This window comes from Mastigoproctus giganteus, chromosome 6 (assembly GCF_048544385.1).
Source record: "Mastigoproctus giganteus isolate SK-2022 chromosome 6, ASM4854438v1, whole genome shotgun sequence".
Classification (NCBI taxonomy): Eukaryota; Metazoa; Arthropoda; class Arachnida; order Uropygi; family Thelyphonidae; genus Mastigoproctus; species Mastigoproctus giganteus.
The window spans coordinates 16,091,679-16,115,209 of record NC_143580.1 but is presented as its reverse complement, the minus strand read 5'-3'; the positions used below and the strand labels follow the sequence as shown (position 1 = coordinate 16,115,209).

The window sequence follows — 23,531 nt, the reverse complement described above, 5'->3', positions numbered from 1 at the left end:
ATAAAATAGATAGGGATGTTAGTGTTGATTAGCTTATTGTAAAGTAGTTGTAAAGCTTTAGTGAACAGTAAATGGTTACTACATATGTTAGCCAATCTGATAGTTTGAGTACAAAGTATATTTTTATGTATTTTGTCGGAAATATTGGAATGCCAGTTGGTAAGGTAAATAACATCAAAGTTAAATTTATTCCTTTTATCAATATATGTCAATATTATATGGTAGTGAAGCATTGCTAAGAGTAATATTAAAGTCAAGGAAGTTGGCTGTGTGATTAGTGGAGTTTTCTTTATTTAGTTTAAGTTCAATGGGGTAAATTGCTTTGGCTATAGGTTGAAAGTTTGTATTTAAAACTAGGATATCATTTACATATCTGAAAGCTAAAAGGTTATGATTAGGATTGTTTAGAACATATACACCATAAACAATTGTAATCATGTGCTTGTTCCAAATTATTTAATTCTAATTACAACATTTAAATCCTACACAAAACTCTACACATTTTTATAAAAAACATCTTTTCCCATTCTGAAAATACTTAACTATATAACTTTTATTCTACCTTGATCCTTATTTTTATCTTAATAATTGACTGTGTTGGGACTACCTTGTCCATATTGTATAAGGATGCTAATTTCAATTTTTTGCTTTTCACCTTTCTTCTACTACTATGGACAAGTATAGAAATGCAGTTCCTGATACATGGTCAGGCACAGTCCCCTGACAAAATACTTGACCATGTATCAATATTTACTTCAGCTGACATCAGATTCTGCACATTTGCCTTACCTGCATTCGACTTTTATCTAAATATGTCCCCCCCCATTTCTGATGACAGCTTTACCATTTTTTTATTTTATTTTATTTGTATTGTATGTTACATTATCATTAATAATTTTACTTTACAGTTCACTCACCTCTTATTGACTTTGTAATTCAGCCCATAACTTTTAGGATATTAACATTCTTTCACCTTTTACATATCTACTATACTTCTTTTTCTACTATCCTTACCCTTCTAGTTACTGGCACTCTGTGTAATTTTCACTCCATCTATGCATACTTTATCTAATATATCTATTCATACATACTTATATATAATTTTGCATCCTTTAATGCTGCTTTGCGCTTTTAGGTACATCTGTCATACACGACTTGTTAATTTTTCATCAAAAAAAACTTTTTTCATCCACTGAAACTTTTATTTTAAAATTACATTTAATATATATATATCCATAAAACCCAAAATAATAATTCACTTGGTGGTTATGGAAATAATTTCAGCATTTTCTAAGGAGGAAACTAAAATCTCATTTCTTTTTCTCATCTACATAAATAGATGAGAAAAGTATGGATTTGGACAATTCAGGTTTAAAAAAGCATATACAGTTGATTCTGGTTATTTGGGACACATCGGGACTAGTGCATTTTTGCCGGATTAATTTTATGATTGCTTTACGATTGATTCTCTGCACAATCAAATCAAGTTACGATGGACTCACCATAGTAAAGTACAGTTCCCTATATGATATGTAGTAAGCACCGGTCACTGTGATCATGTTTGTAAATTGAATTTTAATTCTATTAAACAGTGATTCTAATAAGTGAAAATAGGAGGAATATTATCCATAGGCTATAAAAGTAAAGATATTAAGCACAAATTTACATTTTATTACCTTACTAATTGAAAAATTAAATGATATATGAAAATTGGAAGAATATTTTCCACAGGTTAGCAAAATAAAAATAAATTTATGTTTATGTGTATAGCTTAATTAATATGCACTGTAATATGTACATACTAACTAGTTGATATTTCTGTTCACTGACATTTGGGGGAAGGTTAAAATTTAAAACAGTAAAAAAGATAAGCAATCAATAACAAAGAACATGGCCTGCACAAATAGAAACTAACACGATACGTGCAAGTGAGAATGGAGTAACAAGTTATGAAGTTAAAAAATAGGAATGAAGATTTCAGTGAAGGGGAAACGCATTTCACCATAATAATGTAAAAACCCACAGAATTCCAGCTGTCGGTATTATGGCAAATTCAATAAGATCGAGTTTGCTATCCGTTTATAATAGATTATAAACAGAAAAGCATTAACAGAAAAACCCAATAAACCAGAAACTGCTAATTGTTTTTATTTTTTTATGGTTGTGACCTCCAGAAATCTGACTGGACCACGTAATATGGTTGGAGACAATCATAGGGTAACCTCAAGTGCTGCGGTCTCCTGTCCTGATTAAACGGCATGTCCCAATTAAGCAGAGAAAACCCCCCTGGCTATTTTCTTGATTAGGTTCTGTTCTTTAAGATTTGGCCCAAATAAATGGCTGCCCCAATTAACTGGCCCAAATAACCAGAATCCACTATATATATATATATATATATATATGCTTGAACTTCAAGAGATCAAAATATGTCAGTTCTGATTTAAACAAATTTGAAGTATCCATACAAGGTAAGAATATCAGTATTAAGAGAAGTTTTCAGTTTGACAATCTTATTAACGTTGGATTAAATTTTCACAATTCTCATTTAAAATACAAGATAAGAACATCAGTATTAAGAGAAATAGTTAGTCAGATATTTTTATTAATGCTGTAGCATATTTTCACAATTCTCATTTAAGATGTTGACTCTTAAGTTATTGTGGTAGATATCTGTGAATAGATGATTCATGTATTAATTTAGTCAATATGAGAAAGATAACAATTGTGCCAAGGAGAAAATCACTCAATTTCTGGCACATAACGACATCTGCAAAATTTCAACTGACACAACTGTAGAGCTCAATATATCATATACAAGCTGTATGTTAAAATAAGTGATATATTATTTATTATGTATAATTGAATGTAACTGGTAAAGAGAGTATTAGTCAAAAGGCAACATTTAAATAGTATTTAAATACTGTAACTTATTCAGTAAGCTTCCTAACATAGTGTGGAATGCTCTTACAAATAACATCAAGGGAGGGCGCTGACTCTCTTTAAAAATTACAGCTGTCAGTTGCAGGCTCCGAAAAAAAAACGATAAGTGTTTTCCTTTTTATTTACATAATTGTTATTTTATAATGTACTTAATACGTAGTCTTATAGTTATAGTTACGCTGGTTATTTTCATTTTAATTTAGATAAAAAGTTTTTGTAGATATACTTAATATACGTAAAACTGTTATTTTGTTCGAATCTTGCAGCCATTGTTTTTGTATATAGTGGTAGGAAATTCAAATTTTTAATTGAGGTAGTTAGGTAGCTCTAACATACAATTTATAGAGTAATACGCCTCACTGTTTCTATTAGATAGCTTAGATTTGACATTTAATTAATTTAATTTATTGATTTTATTAATTTAAAGTATCATGCCCCAAACTAGAGCAGCAAAGCAACGGGCAGAAAGTGGCAGGAGTGCTGTGACTCGGGGGAGAACTGAGGGGGGCGATTCTCCAACGCATCACAGCCTAAAAAAATGTGCAACTTGTGAAATGTTTGCCGAACTCTCTGGAACGGAACATGACATTGCCATGGGGGATGTCTTTGTGTGTGTGCGCGATGTAAGGAAATCAGGCAACAACTCAGCGTTGTTATGGGCCTATATGAGAGTTTGAAGGACAGGGTGGATGCCCTCGAAAGATCTAAATTGAGGGGCCCATCGGGCTCTCAGCTGCCCACATCAACGCCAGAGCTTGCACTTGGTCATCACGCAACACAGCAGCAACCCCCAAGGCAGAATGCGCTGGTCCCACAGGAACTAGTAGTTGTTGGTAACTCTATTGTCAGGGAAACGGGAAACATGCTTTGTAAAAAGGATAGGTGGAACAGGACCAGGGTATGTCTTCCAGGGGCAAAGGTTGATGACGTTGCAGAGCGGATATCATCTTTTAAGGGCACAAAAGGTGATATAGTTGTACACGTTGGCACTAATGATATTAGGAGTAGGAGAATGGCAGAATTACTTAACAAGTACAGGTCACTGTTGAACAAAAGCCGAGAATTAGGGTTGAATTTGAAAGTGTCTGCAATTCTGTCCAGACACAACAGAAGGGAGTATATGATGAGAGCCTTGTCGATCAATTCGGCCCTGGAAAGAATGTGCAAGGCTCAAGGGGTAGAATTTTTTTCAGCCTGGACTGTACTTGTTAACAGGAGAGACTGCTTCTATAGGGATGGGATACACTTAAATAGAAAGGGTGCAAGAATATTTGCTGATGCTATCGAGGCAGTGTTAGGTGAGTCGGAAAACTGATAGCTTGGGGGGGGGGATACAAGGACTAATAGTTTAACAGCAGCCGTAGGCAGAGGTGAAGGTGATTCTTGCACAACTTCTATTAGAATAAGTAGCGACTTGGAGCATGGGGTGTTGGGGGTTTCAGGGACGGATGGCAGTCATCCTGAAATAGGTGGGTATATGGGATGTGTTAGGGTAACTAAGAATAGGAGTAGGAGCATGTATGCTTGCATATATACCAATGCTAGAAGTATAGTAAATAAATTTGATGAATTTGAAGTGTTGGTCAAGACATCAAAGGCGGATATTGTTGGGATAGCAGAGACATGGTGTCACACAGATATAAGGAATGCTGAACTGGAATTTGGGGAGTACAATGTGTACAGAAAGGATAGACAGGATAGAAAGGGAGGAGGTGTCATGCTGTTAATTAATAAAAACATAAAATCAAAAGAAGTGCATCCAGTTGATATAGATGAACAGTGCACTGTTGAGTCAGTTTGGTGTGACATAAGCACTGCGAAAGCAAAAATAAGAGTAGGAGTGCGTTATAGGCCTAATGACTCGAATGAGTACAACGAACAATTGTACAGAGAAATAGAGTGGGCTAGTAAATCGGAATGTCTTATAATGGGGGATTTTAACTTCCCAGATATTGATTGGAACTTGTGGTTGGTCACTCACACACTAGTCAGACTTTTGTGGATTTATTGGATGATTTTTTTCTGCAGCAGCATGTTCGAGAGGCAACCAGAGAAAGTAATACTCTTGATCTGTTTATCAGCAGTGATCATTCGTGTATTAAGAATTTGCAGATAAATCAGGGGTAAAGGAAAGGGTTTTTGCTTCCGTAAAGGTGAGTACAGTGGTCTCTGACAGTTTTTAAATTCTGTACAGTGGGACCAACTGACGATGTTACCAACAGTAAATTCTAAATGGAAAGCATTCAAGGAATTAATCATGGAAGCTACTAAAAGTTTCATACCCATTAAGAAATATTGTTCAAGGTTTAGGCCAAATGGTTATCTAATGAACTAATGAGACTCGTGACAGAGAAGAAAAATGCATGGGATGCATAGAAATTATCAAGCGACTCAGAAGCCTATGGCACATATAAGCTATTCTGTAATCAGGTCACAAAGGAGGTAGTAGTAGTAGTAGTAGTGGTGGCATGTGATGCAAGAAAGCAAGTGTATGAGCTTATGCAGCATCAGCCAAAAAAAAAAATCACACCATTCCCTCCAAATGCCTGTCCAGTTCCTCCTTAAATTTATTCAACCTATCAACTTCCACAACGACAGATGGAAGTTTGTTCCGTTTCCCTGGGGTTACTTGTACCCATATGCAGTACTTTGCATTTGTCAAGGTTAAACTTCAGTTGCCACTTCTTAGCCCATCTGCCCAAATTATCCAGATCCTGTTGCAGTAGCACACTGCCATTACTGTCATTAACAACCCTGCCAACCTTTGTATCATCCGCAAACCTCGACATTAAGCCTGATATACCGTCATCAATATCATTGATAAATATATAATATTTATAAATATACAATAGGTTAGGCAGGCGAAGGCAGATTACGAGAAATCTTTGGCAAAAGATGCTAAGAAAAACAGCAAGGATTTCTTTACTTATATGAACTCTAAAAGGAAGGGGATGAATCTGATTGGTCCATTTGACATCGATGGTTGATGATCCTGCTCAGATAGCAAACAAACTGAATGAGTATTTTGCATCTACATTCACACATGAGAAATTATTAAGGTTTGAAAATGGCAGAAGGTTATCAAATTGTAGCAGGATACTTAATGATTTTGGAATAACTGAAAGCAAAGTGGAGGAGAAATTGTTGAAGTTAAACATAAGAAAAGCACTTGGGGGTGGATGGGATCTATCCAGTTATATTAAAGGAGGCAGCAAAGCAACTAAGCAAACCCTTAGCCATAATTATGAGAGCATCCTTGGACTCAGGGGAGGTTCCCACGGACTAGAGGTGTGCAAATGTATCCCCAATTCACAAAGGGGGATCGAAGGGTGACACTTGTAATTACAGACCAGTTAGTTTAACTTCTGTTCCGGGTAAAATAATGGAGTCACTGGTTAAAGATGCATTGCAGGATCATCTAGACAAGACTGCAGCAATAATTCAGACACAGCATGGGTTTGTTAAGGGAAAGTCTTGTCTGACAAATTTGATAGGATATTATGATGTGGTTACAAAGGAACTGGATGCAAAAAATAATTTTGATATCATATATTTGGATTTCAGGAAAGTTTTGACACTGTTGCGCATGGAAGACTATTGTACAAATTGGAGCAGAATGGTATTAAGGGTAAGTTGCTACAATGGATAAAAGGATGGTTAGGTGGGAGAAGACAGAGGGTAGTAATTAATGATGCTGCTCTTCGTGGACTAATGTTATTAGTGGAGTCTAACAGGGTTTGGTGTTGGGCCCACTGTTGTTTTGTATATTTATCAATGATATTGATGAAGGTATATCAGGCTTAATGTCGAAGTTTGCAGATGATACAAAGGTTGGCAGGGTTGTTAATGACAGTAATGGCAGTGTGCTACTGCAACAGGATCTAGATAATTTGGGCAGATGGGCTAAGAAGTGGCAACTGAAGTTTAACCATGACAAATGCAAAGTACTGCATATGGGTAGAAGTAACCCCAGAGAAACGTACCAACTGTGTGGTACTATACTTAAGGTGGTAGAAAATGAAAAAGACTTGGGAGTAATTGTGCAGTCAGATATGAAGTTTTCTGAGCAATGCAGACAGGCTGCCAGGGCAGGTCATGGGGTTTTGTCAATGATATATAGGAATTTTGCTAGCAGGGAAAAGGAGGTGATTATCCTTCTGTATAAGGCAATGGTCAGGCCACACCTTGAGTACTGCGTACAGGTCTGGAGGCCTCATTTTAGGAAGGATGTAGATTTGCTTGAGCGTGTACAGAGAAGGGCAACAAGATTGGTGAGGGGAATGAAGGGATCCTATTACCAAGAGAGGCTTAAGTTCTGCAAATTGCAGTGGCTGGAGACTAGGCACCTGAGCGGTGATCTGATTGAGGTGTATAAGGCCTTGAATGGGTTGAGCACGCTGAATTCTAATGGGATCCTTCCACTTGTTCAGATTACGAACTTAAGGGGGGCATAAATTCAAATTAAGAAAAAGACAGATGTAAAATAGATATACGAAAATTTGCCTTTAGTTAGCAGGTGGTTAATTGCTGGAACAAACTTCCATCTGTCGTTGTGGAAGTTGATAGGTTAAATAAATTTAATCAGGAACTGGACAGGCATTTGGAGGGAATGGTGTGATTTTTTTTTTTTTTTGGCTGATGCTGCATAAGCTCATACACTTGCTTTCTTGCAACACATGGCACTACTACTACTTCTACTACTACTACTACTATAGTACTGTGCATGGGTTGAAGGCTGACAAGACAACATTTACATTTGTTTACATTTTACTCGAATTTCTGCAGATCGTAATTTTTTAGAAACACCATGGTAGCAATTGTAATAATATGGAAAACTGACAATTTCTCAAAAGAGTTTTTGTATCTCACACTTTGTGCTTATAAATTATGTAAATACAACCTTGAAAAACTAACAACTTTTTGTGTGTGTGGGGAATGAAGGGATCCTCTTACCAAGAGAGGCTTAAGTTCTGCAAATTGCAGTGGCTAGAGACTAGGCCACTGAATTTTTCAATCAAACTCTTTCATGTGTCTCTCATTGCCAAATCATGACTAACAGCTATTGTTATTTAAACTGTATATCATATGCACTTTTAAAGTAAGCAGTTTAGATCTCATTCTTAGAAAATGGTAAAATGGCCAATGTATTAGCAGTCATGGAAAAGTTTACCCTAGGTGATCAATACATTAAACTAGCAAGCTTGAAATTGAGATGTGAACATACTCAGAGTTAATTATTGTTGCAATTTCTGGTTAACACACACATTTTAAAAAATTAAAACTGTTTGCTTTTCAAGTTTATATGATGTACAGTTTGAATAATCGTAAACAATCAATGTAAGAGACATTCCAGAGTTTGATTCATATCACAAGATATGTTGCCTATGAAAGCTGAGGAAAGTTTCCTGTGGTTGTGTTAAATTTACAAGAGCTGAATAAACACTTGAAGTGCCTGACTTAAGAGTAATTTTTGAAGGCTAGATTTGTGAAGTTTTACTGTTGCATATGTAAAATGATGCCAAAACAATTTTAAATTTAACTTTCTCACCAGCTGTGATTTTGTTTAAAATTTGCCTGCTATTTAAAAAAAAAAAAAACAAAAACATCCAATATCTTTTAAAGATTAAATGCTATTTATTTAATATTATTATCATTATATCCTAACAGTGCTATCAATAAAAAAAAAAAAAAGAAATGCAGTTACTTTGTAAAACAGGAAGTTAATAAATCAAAATTATTATTATTTTTTAAAATTGCAGATTGGTAATTTTAACTTAAAAGAATTTTTATTGCATAAATGTTGCCAAGAATTACTTATTTTAAAAATAATTCAAAGGGAGCCAATATGTGCAATCAAAACATGGATGGCATCACTGGCATATTGTTTCCTAACAAGGAATTGAACTGGCTATTTTTCAATGGCCTTTAATACAAAGGAAATGTTTAAAAAGTCACTGTACACGTATGCATAGTTATGTAACTAGAGAGTTATTAACTTTCTTGATTGGCTACTGGTTGACTGCATAAATCTACACTTACCACAGCTCTCTAGAGTTTTAGGAAAGGATTCCAGATTGTAGAATTTTGAAGTTTTTAAAAATTGTATAAGTTTTTGTCGTAACATTCCCAGTTCTTCAGATTCGTATCCTGTTAGTTGAGGACTTTGACCTTAAAATATAAAAATTAATTGCAAATAATTTTATAATTCTGAGCACTAATTAATTTCACTAAAAGGACAGAATTCATGGGATACCTGGTTCCTGAGCAATGCGATGCTGCCACCCTTCTTGCTAGTGGACAAACCCACCACTTGGCAGGTATATAGGTAAATTGCATTCACGTAGATGGTAATTCGATGTTAGTATGGATAAATGTCATGAGTTAACTGACTTTGAAAGAAGGATAATAGGTGCCCGATGCATGGGTCACTCTATCATGGAGGTGGTACAGAAATTTCCCTATCCCCATTTGATAATATCAAGAGTCTATCGGGAATATGTCATTTCTCGAATAACATCTCATTGTGGACAGCGCTGTGGGTGGAAAAAGGTGGTGGACGAACGTGGCTGTTGACGTCTGTCTTGCATTGTTTCAGCCAACCGGGGAGCGACAGTGGCACAAATCACTGCGGACTTCAACGAGGGAGGTGCCAGAAATGTCTCTACCAAGACCATCACATGATCATTAGGCACAGTGGGTTATGGGAGCTGCCAACCTACCAGAGACCCATTGCTAACACCATGACACAGAACTCTATGCCTCAAACTTAGGTGGTAGATGGCTTTCATCAACCGGTGAAATACCACCACTTTGCTTATTGGAGGCTTGAAGTGGTGAAACCCATGAAACCCTTTGCTCTAGTCTCTAGAGCAAAGTTTCCGGCATCCCCCTCCCCCCATACTTCTCCTTCAACCCTAACCCAAGCACGGTACTATAGGTTCTAATACCTCTCGTGTTTGGGGCTCACATAAAAAAAAAAAAAAAAAAAGTGGGAAAAAGAACATCGGCACTGGACCTTGGATGATTGGATTTCCTGGTCGATGAGTCTTTGTTTCCAGTTATTTCAAGCAGACAGGAGGGTGCATATCTGGTGGAAACCGCATGAAGCTATGTACCAGTCTGTCAACAAGGAACTGTTCAGGCAGGTGGATGGTCGGTAATGGTCTGGGGTGTGTTCAACTGGCATACGTTGGGATCTCTGGTATGTCTAGATGCATCTCTGAACAGTCCAGGTTACATGTCCATCCTTGCAGACCATCTGCATCCCTTCATAGTCATCATGCACCCACAGGTCAATGTGCTCTTCCAGCAGGACAATGCACTTCCCCACAGAGCCGATTGGTGACTAGTACACGTTTCAAAGAATATTCCACAGATTTTATCACCAGGAAATGGTCTCCCTGTTCACTGAACATAAACCCTGTGGAGCATCTTTGGGATCTGTGGAAAGGTCTGTTCAAGCTTTGGATCCTCCACCCAGGAATGCAACGGAATTACAGACAGCAGTGCAGCAAACGTGGATGGAAATATCTGTGGAATGCTTTCGTGAACTAGTGGACTCAATGCCTCGCCATGTGACTGCCTTTATTCGGGTGAAAGGTGGGAATACCCATTACTAAGTAGGTAATCCATGATTTCTGTCCACTCAGTGTACATTTCTTATTTTATTATTTTATACATTATTATTTACAAGATACATTAAGAGTTCATGCGTATATTTTACAATACATTTCCGAAGTATGACAGAGAGAGAGAGAGAGAGAGCATGAAAGCTCTAGACATTCAGAGGTTGCTAAGTGGTTGGTAGTCAGTTACAGTGTACGTTCAAGTGCACAGTGATGCACCACATATTGATTTTAATGTCTGACAACACTGATCACAAAATGAAATTTTTATTTTTTTTTAAATCAAAGATGTAAATACAGTTTTCTAAACTGTGCTGATTGTTCTTGGTTCTTCCTAATATGTGTAATTTTCATAATAAGACTATTGATAATGTTAGTACAAGTTCATTAAGATGATTTCATTACTAAACACAGGCTAGCTGCAATTATATTATCACTTTTAAAGTTTAAATGCAATACACTTTATATACAAAATTTAAAATAATAGTTTGTGTATAAAATATTACAATTACACTACTGTAAAAAAGTGTATGTGGAATTTAAAAATGTTGTGCAGATGATTTCCTTTGCCACTCTTTGTCCAGAATGTTGTGATACAACATCTAGCAGTAGACTGCCAATATATGTTTGTTCCAGAAACCTTTGTAGCAACTTAATGTTTTTCACTGGTTATCCAAAATGTTTCTACAAAGGCAACTTGAAATCTTGACACACTTTTAGTTCTAATACATTGACGCATTTATTAAAGAATTCATCTACAGCTATTCTCTGATTTGAGGCCATAAAAATTCCCTTTCACTTTCGCAGCTTTGAAAAAGCCAAGTTTAATATGGAGAGGTGGAAGGAAAATATTCATTAGATCACTAATGAAACACTACATGCTACTTGTTCCTGCTTCATATGTGCTGCCTTCAGGCCATTCAAGTCCATAGGCATAGGACACAATATTTTATGAACCATCCTTGCATGTCCATTAAACTTACCAATGACTTTGAGGTCACTGTAGATATTCCACTGGTGAGTGCTATATTGAACTGCTTTCAGTAGTGTCTTCATGTTAGTGAGCAATGGAGATGGATGGCTTTATGTTCTTATTATGTTACAGAACAGCTTTCAAACTTCACTGTGAGGAGTCAATGAAGGGATACCATTCAGCTGTAATATGTATTTGTTTCAATTACCTAAAAACTTTATTGATATCATGGCAATAGGATACATTGTAGCCAAAACAGTTTCTTTTTCAATAATTTAATAATAATTCCTTTTCAATAGTTTAAGAAGAATATCATAGTTGGCTATGATATTCTTCTTAAATAAGTCTTTCTGCTTTAGTCTCGAGGAAAGAAGTTCAGCAGTACCTCTGGAGAGGGACAGATCTCTAATGAGATCATTCAACTCATCTTGGGTAAACAGCTCTGTCTTTGCTGTCTCTGCTGGGTTACTTGAGATTGGCTGAAGTTCTCAGGTCTCTGCCAATCACACCTTCATTGCATTCTATTTTGTCTTCTAAAGAATCTAATCCATGCTATGGAGGTACCACAACTGGCATACTACCATCATCAGAGATTGGCCTTGTCGATGAATCCAGGTTCAGCTAAACAATTTTTGTGGTAATTTTTCACTGAGAATCTAGTTACAGTCACATGATATGGAGGGAACCAGATCACCAGCCAGACGCTAGATGGTACAACACATGGTGCTCACACCTTACTCTGGTCACTTAGAGCAGTGCTATTCAAAGTGTGGTCTGCAGACCGGTGCCAGTCCGCGACGAATTGGAAATTCATCAGGAATGTTAACCAGTCTGCAATGATTCGTCCATTACCAGTCCACGACAATTTGTATTTTACAAAAGTATCAGTCCACGATGGATTAGAAATAAAAGACTGTTGGTCCTTCACCACAGATAGTTTGAGAAGCACTGACATAGAGGACAGCCAAATTATAATCAGTAAATATTCCTTATATCCGATTTTATGTCACTGTGATTTAGTTGGAAAAGAGCTGCATGCACGGCAGAATTTGATGGGGTGATTTTTACACTTTCAAGATGCGACAATTAATGAGTTTCAGTAATTCATGCTGTTCTACCTGAAAAAATTTATAATCAAATTATGAAATAACAACAATAAGATACATTCAAACAAGTACATAAATATGAATAGAATGTATAAACAATAAAAATAAATATATAATAATTACATTCAATGTAGAATAGCTAAATAGGGATGTCATAAAAAAAAAAAAAAGAATGTGTAATAAGTCTTGTCATGTTCATGTAATATCAGTCTTATCACAAAAACTAGATATGTCAGAGGAAAACTGAAAACAGTTTGGAACTACTGCCCAAAGATCTAACTGGCCCATGTATTCTTTCCTGATGAAAAATATTCATTGACCTGCAAGTGAGTGAGTAACATATCAAGTAAAAATTTTGTGTTATTATAATACAGTGAATTAAAAAAATATCTTCTAGGGAAAATTGGAGATTTTATTTAATATATGGGGAGAAATATATGGAGAGAGATACTTTTTTGTCAAAAATTTCTGTCAACCTCACAAAACAATAACAAAAAACCTTCTGTGAATTTTATAAAATATTTTATATATAAAAAATTATAAACATTTTGCTGCATAGTGGAATGAATTATTTGAAACTATCAATTACCTGAACTAATCAAAGAGCCGGCACATAATACTATCCATATGCACCATACATAAATCCATTTACCTTTACTCAGTAATATATTTTAACCATAAACCAAATTTAACTTATAGTTAATGAAAAGGAAAGTGAACTCGCTTTCATTTAGTAACATCAACTAACAAAACCCAAAAGTGAGGTACAGTCAGTCCTTGTATAACACATGTTTACACTACATGAATTTGATCATACACCTTTGTTCCCCTATTTATAAATGCACCATTTATAAATAGGGGAATGATGTCGTATTTAACACAAACCAAATTTGCTTATGCACGATTCGCCTTTGCGTTTACAAGAAATGGCAGTCGAATGCGGGACCCCAACTAAATGCAACACAATACGAATGAAGAGAAGATTCTGAAAATTTATTTATGTTTTTTATATGATTGAAGATTTCAGTGAAGGGGAAACACATTTCACCATAATAAAGTAAAAACCCACACAATTCCAGCTATCTGTATTATTGTAAATGTAATCAGATTGCGTTTATTATCTATTTATAACAGATTCAACTAGCAGAAAATGCAACTGGAAATTGTTTTTATTGTTTCATGGTAGTGACCTCCAGAAATGTGCTTTAGTAAAATGTGAGCTAGTGAGGTGATAATAGTGTGTTTCTGCCTTTATGGTGTTGTTTATTCAGTTGCTACAAGCATGCAGCTTTGTTTATGTGTATCAAGGTACCTCCTCATTTTGTAATTGTGCTTTAGTATTAGTAATGACCATATGGTGCATAAAAGCCTAAGGCTTATGTTACACCAGCAAAAAAAAAAAAAAAAAAAGGAAGTAAAATAATAATAATAATAATAATAACATAAAATAAATAATTAATAAATAATAAAAGAAAAGAAAATACACAACCTATGCATTTCCCTTTCCCTCTTCCCATAGGTAACTATCCAGCTAACCTTTGAATTTCACCAAACTGTTAGCCTCAACCACCCATGCAGTAACTTATTCCAGTAATTTATAACTCGCTGGCTAAAATAAAATAAAATTATTCCTTAAAAATGAGTAAAATACTTGAAAAAGGTGTGAAAAGGAAGTATCCTGTTGAAGATATTACAGATTTAGCGAGAAAAATAAATGCAATATCGATAGACAGATGGGGATTTCAAAAATTCTTTCTGGGGAAAACTTGCAGTAGCCTCATACTAGTGTTTATGGCCAAAATCTCACTGGCCTCCATCAGCTCCTAGCCTCTGGTAAGGCTTATGGCCAGTCCACATCTGTTGATAGAGGAAAATATGAAATTGTGAAACACTTTGAGTGAAATGAAAGAACATGTGATATTGCATGTGCTACAGGCCTAAATGAGGCAATGCCGAGAACAATTACAAAGAATGCAGAGAAAATAAAAACAACTTTCATAGCAGGAACAACTCAAAGTGTAACAAAATCCATTAGATCAAGACACAAAGAACCGAAAGAGATGCAACGTCTGTCATCTGTTTGGATAGAAGATCAAACAAAGAACAAGTTTGCTTAGGATAGAAGCAAAAGCATTAGCAATATTTTATTACATAATAATCATAATAAAATAAGTATTTTATTACGATTATTTATTGTGTTTCATAATGTTTTGGTTAAAAATGTGTGTTCAGTCTTCGGTGGTCGGCACCTAACTCTATTTTTCCCATAAGGCCCATTATTTATATTACAAGATTATTCTTATACAAAGAATAAGAATAATTTGTTATACAAAGACTGACTTTATTTTTATTCTCTTTTAAGATCAGTGATGTAAATGGTTTCATTAAACAATACAGGTCATGTTTGCACTTTTTTCTGCTATATTATTAATTTATGGAAGGGGAGGCATTTGTTCTCATTAGGATTCATGAAACTTGTGAAATTTTACTCTCATAGGATATTAGTTTACAACAAAGCATTTGGTTTTGGGAATAAGAATAGTTACTTTTATATTCTTGTTTGGTTCTTTTTAAAGTTGTTAAAAATAAACCTATATTTTAGGTGATGCAAAGTTAAGTTAGTCTCTATGCTGTAGGCTGTAATTTATATTTGTCAGAGTCAAATGATGCATTTGACTCTGACAAATCCAGTGGTCTCAGACATTTTTAAATTCTGTACAGTGGGATCAACTGACGATGTTACCAACAGCAAATTCTAAGTGGGAAGCATTCAAGGAATTAATCGTGGAAGTTACTAAAAGTTTCATACCTATTAAGAAATATTGTTCAAGGTTTAGGCCCAAATGGTTATCAAATGAACTAATGAGACTCGTGACTGAGAAGAAAAATGCATGGGATGCATATAAATTATCAAGCGACTCAGAAGCCTATGGCACATGTAAGCTAGTCTGTAATCAGGTCACAAAGGAGGTTAGGCAGGCGAAGGCAGATTACGAAAAATCTTTGGCAAAAGATGCTAAGAAAAACAGCAAGGATTTCTTTACTTATATAAACTCTAAAAGGAAGCGGATGAATCTGATTGCTCCACTTGATATCGATAGTTCCACTGTTGATGATCCTGCTCAGATAGCAAACAAACTGAATGAGTATTTTGCATCTACATTCACACATGAGGAGTTATTAAGGTTTGAAAATGGCAGAAGGTTATCAAATTGCAGCAGGGTGCTTAATGATTGTGTAATAACTGAGAGCAAAGTGGAGGAGAAATTGTTGAAGTTAAACATAAGAAAGGCACCTGGGGTAGATGGGATCTATCCAGTTATATTAAAGGAGGCGGCAAAGCAACTAAGCAAACCCTTAGCCATAATTATGAGAGTATCCTTGGACTCAGGGGAGGTCCCCATGGACTGGAGATGTGCAAATGTATCCCCAATTCACAAAGGGGGATCGAAGGGTGATACGTGTAATTACAGACCAGTTACTTTAACTTCTGTTCCAGGTAAAATAATGGAGTCACTGGTTAAAGATGCATTGCAGGATCATCTAGACAAGACTGCAGCAATAATTCAGACACAGCATGGGTTTGTTAAGGGAAAGTCTTGTCTGACAAATTTGATAGGATATGATGTGGTTACAAAGGAACTGGATGCAAAAAATAATTTTGATATCATATATTTGGATTTCAGGAAAGCTTTTGACACTGTTGCGTATGGAAGACTATTGTACAAATTGGAGCAGAATAGTATTAAGGATAAGTTGCTACAATGGATAAAAGGATGGTTGAGTGGGAGAAGACAGAGGGTGGTAATCAATTGGTGCTGCTCTTCGTGGACTAATGTTATTAGTGTTGGGTCTCCTGTTGTTTTGTATATTTATCAATGATATTGATGAAGGTATATTAGGCTTAGTGTCGAAGTTTGCAGATGATACAAAGGTTGGCAGCGTTGTTAATGACAGTAATGGCAGTGTGCTACTGCAACAGGATCTAGAAAATTTGGGCAGATGGGCTAAGAAGTGGCAACTGAAGTTTAACCTTGACAAATACAAAGTACTGTATGGGTAGAAGTAACCCCAGAGAAACGTACCAACTGTGTGGTACTACACTTAAGGTGGTAGAAAATGAAAAAGACCTGGGCGTAATTGTGCAGTCAGATATGAAGTTTTCTGAGCAATGCAGATAGGCTGCCTGGACAGGTCATGGGGTTTTGTCAATGATATACAGGAATTTTGCTATCAGGGAAAAGGAGGTGATTGTCCCTCTATATAAGGCAATGGTCAGGCCACGCCTTGAATACTGCATACAGGTCTGGAGGCCTCATTTTAGGAAGGATGTAGATTTGCTTGAGCGTGTACAGAGAAGGGCAACAAGATTGGTTAGGGGACTGAACGGATCTTCTTACCAAGAGAGGCTTAAGTTCTGCAAATTGCAGTGGCTGGAGACTAGGCACCTGCGCGGTGATCTGATTGAGGTGTATAAGGCCTTTAATGGGTTGAGCACGCTGAATTCTGATGGGATCCTTCCACTTGTTCAGATTACGAATCTAAAAGGGCATAAATTCAAATTAAGAAAAGACAGTTGTGGAATTGATGTGTGGAAATTTGCCTTTGGCTAGCGGGTGGTTAATTGCTGGAACAAACTTCCATCTGTCGTTGTGGAAGTTGATAGGTTAAATAAATTTAATCAGGAACTGGACAGGCATTTGGAGGGACTGTTGTGATTTTTTTTTTTTTTTTTTTTTGACTGATGCTGCATAAGCTCATACACTTGCTTTCTTGCATCACATGCCACTACTACTACTACTATATCATACACTGCTAAACATTTTAGCAATGTATTGCTTAATTGTTTAGCAACAATGAATGACAAAAATGATACAGTCGGTCCTCGTATAACACGTGTTTACATTACACGAATTCGATCATACACGATTTATAAATAGGGGAACGTTATCTTATATAACACGAACCGCATTCGCTTATGCACGATTCGCCTTTGTTTTTACAAGAAATGGCAGTCGAATGCGGAATCACCCCAACCGAACGCAACAAGATAGGCATGAAGAAGATTCTGAAAATGTATTTGTTTTTTATATCAGTGAAGGGGAAACACATTTCACTATAATAACGTAAAAACCAACACAATTCCAGCTATCGGTATAATCGCAAATGCAATTAGATGGAGTTTACTACCAGTTTATAACAGATTCCACTAGCAGAAACGAAACTGGAAATTGTTTTTATTGTTTTATGGTAGTAACCCCCAGAAATGTGCTTTAGTAAAATGTGAGGTGTTAATAGCGTATCTCGGCCTTTACGGTGTTGTTTATTCAGTTGCTATATGCGCGCAGCTTTGTTTATGTGTATTAAGCGTGCCTCCTCGTTTTGTAATTGGGCTTTATTCCCTAAAAATGAGTAAAATACTTAAAAGGTGTGAAAAGGAAGCGTCCTGGCGAAGACACTGCAGATTCAGAGAGAGAGAAAAAAAAGCAATATCGATAAACAAAGGCGGACTGGGTCAAAAATTCTTACCCGGGAAAATTTAGTGGCCTCACATACTATGGTTTATGGCCAAAATCACACCGGCCTCCAGGATTTCCCAGGTAAGGCTTATGGCCAGTCCGCCTTTGTCGATAGAGAAAAAAATATGAAATTGTGAAACGCTTTGAGCGAAATGAAAGACCATGTGATATTGGACGTGCTACAGACCTAAATGAGGCAACGCCGAGAATTACAAAGAATGTGGAGAAAATAAAAACAACTTTCATAGCAGGAACAACTCAAAGTGTAATTAAAATCCATTGGATTAAGACAAGAATTGGAAGAGATGGAACGGTTGTCACCTGTGTGGATAGAAAATCAAACAAAAAACAAGTTTGCTTACGATAGAAGCAAAAGCATTAGCAATATTTTATTACGACTTACGTATTATAATTTATACTTACGTATTATAAAATACGTAAGTATTTTATTACGACTATTTTATTTAATATAATAAATTTTTTACGAATAAAATACGTATTTTATTCGTAAAAAATACTTTTTTAATATTAAAAATACTAAAAATACTTTATAATAATATATTATATTTTTTATTACGTATTTTAATCGTTATAAAATACGTAAGTATTTTATAAAAATTAAAATTACCCGATTATTTATTGTGTTTGGTAATGTTTTGGTTCCAAATGTGTGTTCAATCTTGGGTGGTCGGCACCTAACCCCACTTTTCCCATAGGGCCTGTTGTTTATATTGCACGAGGGTTTCTAGGAATACAACTATCGTGCTATACGAGGACAGACTGTACTGAAAAATTGAAAGAGGTATTAATGCCGCCAGTTTAATGAGTGAATATAAAGTAGAGAAATCCGCAATTATGTGAGAAAGGGGGGATCAATTTTAAAGTCAATAATATTCTAGACCTTATCATAACTCACGAATCAGGTGACATTGTAGGGCTTATGTTACAGTACAGGGACCACTGGCAGGTAGTGATCATGAAATTGTTAGGAGTTAAAGAAAGATGTTGCAGTAGTTTAAGGGAAAGGCAGGGATTTCAATTTAAGAAAAGGGGATGACTATGACAATTTAAGGTGCTACATGTTCTATTAACTGTGTGGACTGCAGGGGGCTATAAATTCAAATTACAGGGAAAAAGGTTTAGGCTGGATTGCAGGAAGTTTTCTTTTAACTCCCAGCTAATTACTAGAACGAGTTGCCTCTGCATGTAGTTGAGGATGACAGTTTGAAGAGATTCACAGGTCAACTGAATAGTTATCTATGTGAGGAGGAAAGTGCATAATCTGTATTTTCTTATCTACTTTTTACTTTTTGGCTGGTGTAGCAAAAGCCTGTGGCTTCTTTGCATTGTATGTCTAATACTAATACTCAACCATCCCTTTATCCTAGCAGTAGCTTGCCCTTAATGGAACAATGTGGCATCAAGGGCAAGTTACTATTATGGATAAAGGGATGGTTGAGTTGGAGAAGACAGAGTGGTTATCAACAGGCACTGCTCTTTGTGGAGCAATGTTTTTATGGCAGCTCCAGTAACACCATCACAGGAAACCAAAAAAGGTCTTGATAGGAAAGGAAAAAAGCTACTTCCCAATGACATCTTTTTTTTATAGATATGCTAATGAGAAGATAAACTTTCACTACAGACGACACTGATCCCTCAGGCTTCAATATTACTGTCATGAGTTACCCCATTACTGCAACATAGGTAAAACTACTCTCTCTTTGAGTAGGTGGCTTAATTCCTATTTATTTTACAATATAATTTAGGACTAGAGCCTTAGGTTACAAAAGAAGCTAACTTACGTACAAGTTAGTGCAATAGCATCATTTCTATACGTAGCCAACTGCTTAAGTAGTTAAGAATTGGCATCATTTAAGTATATCACATATTTTGAATACTTTCACGAGTTACCATGATATTGCACTACCTCGAATAAGCAACAACAGTCTTCTCCTATGGTGAAGCATTACTTATTCGAGGTAGTGCAACATCATGGTAACTTGTTGTGAAGGTATTCACAATATGAGATACTTAAATGATGCCAATTCATAACTACTTAAGTAGTTGGCTACATACAGAAATGGATGCTATTGCACTAATTTGTAAGTAAGTTGCTATTTATTTGTAATGTCATGGTATCACTCAGACTGTTGTTTCAATGGTACACCCATCAATGCAGCTTCTGACGACTCAAGCAAGTTATATTTTGAATTTGACCAAAATTTAAAAATTCATCGTCCACACATGGGCATACAAAAAGAAATAAAGCATTCATTAAAAAAGTTTACGTTACATTTTTAAAGGAAATTAATTATTTTAACATTAAACTTCTTAAAATAAAACATTAATCACTGAAATATTTCTGATAAAATAGGCATACTTACTTCCAGGTAAAGAAATATACTTTGGCATAAGTGTACAAATTCTTTCGCAATATTTTCTAATTAACGAATTGTGAAGTTCTGGTTCTCTTTCCTTCCATTTATGGATAACATGATCCTACACAAAAAAGACATTTCAGTGACAAAAGGACAAAGTCATTTGTTAAACCCTGTAGTTAAAGAAAAATTCTGTGAAGTAAATAAATAACACCACAAGTCTTAGGCCTATACCCTGAAGAAATACTCTTTGGGGTATAGGCTTAAATGGATGTCAGATGAACTGACAAAACCCAGATACTGACTGGAATTTGTGGATTGGTCACTCACACACTAGCAAGGCTTTTGTGGATTTATTGAATGATTGTTTTCTACAGCTGCATTTTCGGGAGGCAACTAGAGGGAGTAATACTCTTGATTCTTCATGTATTAAGAATTTGCAGATAAAGGAACCACTAGATGGCAGTCATCACAGTGCTCGAAGTGGGATTTACTCAAAGAGGTAACTACCATCAGAGGTAAAGGGAAGGGTTTTTGCTTTTGTAAAGGTGACTATGGTGGTCTGAGACAGTATTTAAATTCTATACAGTGGAACTAACTGATGATGTTACCAACAGCAAATTCAAAATGGGAAGCATTCAAAGAATTAATCTTGGAAGCTACTAGGCTTTTCATACCAACTAAGAAATATCGTTCAAGGTTTAGGCCAAAATGGATGCCAGATGAACTAATGAGACATGTTGTTGTTGTTGTTTGTTGGATTTATTGGTGCAAGGGCTACTAAGGCCATAATGCACCTATTTCAATCTTATTTGAGACATGATTGTTATATTAAATAAAAGGATTCAGATCAGGTGATATTTGTTTATCAATTTGAGGAAGGTAAAAACATCATTAATATCTTGTCTGTCTCCGAGAATCTGTTGTAAGGTAAGTTTATTAGAAGAATACAGATGTGAAGAGAAAGCTGTTTTTCGTTCTCTCAGATATAATGGGCATTCAATGATCAAGTGGTTTACTGTGAGCTGAGTTTGACAGTTGCTGCAGAGTAGGGGCTTAGAGGGGAACAGGTACCCTGTGTGTTATCAGACACTCAGCCTAAAACACTGATGGATCCAATATCTCTCTATTACAGAAGATTTAGGAGAAGTCCGGTTGGCCTGCCTCCCTAAAATCCACTCATGCACACCTTCTCAATGGTAAGCCCTGTTACGTCACTTAGGTGGCAACGAACATGTAGAGTGGTTCTCTTCAAGACGCCTGGTCAGCGTGAAGAGGAAAAGACCAAACCATCCAGCAATGAGAGCACAACAATACAAATGGCCCTCAGTCCCCAGCAGCTTTTCACTCTCCCTCTTACGGCAACGAGAGGATCAGAGTGGAAGCAGAGGGTGCTAAGAATCTCTGGGTACGACGAGGCTGCCATGCACGGAAATTGAACTTGGCCTGTTATAACGTACGATCACTCATCGGTGAAGACAGGATATTAGAGCTGGAAAAGGAATTAGAAAATGTGAATTGGAATATCATCGGTTTGGCTGAAACAAGAAGAAGAAATGAATCACTTATAAGTTTATCAAGTGGAAATCTGCTGTACACCAATGGAAATAGTGAAGGTGGAGTTGGCTTTCTGGTCCATAAAGATATAAAAAACAACATTTTGGAATTCAAAAGTACATCACCAAGGGTGTCAAGACTAATATTCAAGATTTCTAAGAGGTATAAGCTAAAGATTATAATGATTTATGCACCAACATCAAGCCATGATGATGAAGAGGTTGAAGAAATGTACACTGAAATTGAGAGTCTTCTAGATGAGCAGAAAACCCACTACACTATTATTATGGGGGACTTCAATGCTAAGGTTGGAAAAAGGCAAAACAGCGCAGAAAGAGGAACTATAGGAAATTTTGGAATTGGTGAAAGAAATAAAAGAGGTGAAAGACTTGTGGAATTTGCAGAATCTCAAGGACTGTCAGTAATGAACACTTTTTTTCAAGAAAAGGGCGAACAGAAAGTGGACATGGAAGAGTCCAAATGGATTAACAACTAATGAAACCGACTTCATCCTCACTAACAGAAGATATATTGTGAATGATGTTACCGTCCTGAATAAGGTAAATGTTGGAAGTGATCACAGAATGGTAAGATGTACACTTGATATAGATGTAGGAAAGGAAAAAACTGACTCGAGTAAATAATACAAAGGTCTTTGAAATAACAGAGGAGGAGAAAAAGCAGTATGTACTGGAACTTAAGAACACGTTTGAGCTTCTGCAGACTGCTCAGGACCAAGATATCGACAAGGAATATTACAACTTTCTGAAAGTGATAAAGCCTAAGAAACCTATAGGGAAACAGAAATCCAAAAAAGAAAAAATTAGTCAAGAAACACTTGTCATGATGAACCAAAGACGACAAATGAAGAGCAAGAAAAACACTGACAGGGAGAAAATTGAGTATACTGAGTTATGCAAAGCCATTAGAAAGAGACTCAGAGAGGACACAAGAAGATTTAACACAAGAAAAGTAGAACAAGCATTAAGGGAAAACAAAGGATTTAAATCAGCAGCCATGAGCAGTAATACAGAAAGACAAATGATACTGAAACTGAAGAATAGCGATGGTGTACTTATAAACAGCAGAGAAGGCATAATTCAAATAGCAGAAGACTACTATAGAGAATTATACAAGGAGCGAGGGAATGATACCAGCAGTGGGGAACATGGATTGCAAAGTAGCAACACATACGACATACCCGATATTCTTCCTGATGAGGTAGAACATGCATTGAAGAAAATGAAGAATCGGAAAGCCCCAGGGGAAGATGAAGTTACTGTAGAGTTGTTAAAATTGGGAGGAAGAGACATAACACAAAAACTGGCAAGGCTCTTCACAAAGTGCATTAGAAAAGGTGTGATGCCTAAGCAGTGGAATAATGCAATCATAGTTTTGCTGCATAAGAAAGGAGATAAATCAGAAATTGGAAA

The 23,531-nt window shown here is 36.0% G+C and overlaps 1 protein-coding gene across 1 annotated transcript in view; it reads right to left on the bottom strand.

The window, feature by feature from the left end:
- Positions 1-23,531, bottom strand: part of LOC150084006 (vam6/Vps39-like protein) — a 101,581-nt gene that overhangs the window by 24,600 nt on the left and 53,450 nt on the right. The window contains exons 13-14 of the mRNA XM_090375698.1: positions 20,548-20,662; positions 8,980-9,108 (exon numbers count right to left, since the gene is read on the bottom strand). Of these exons, the coding sequence (XP_090231824.1) occupies positions 8,980-9,108; positions 20,548-20,662 (244 nt within the window). The remainder of the gene's footprint in view (positions 1-8,979; positions 9,109-20,547; positions 20,663-23,531) is intronic.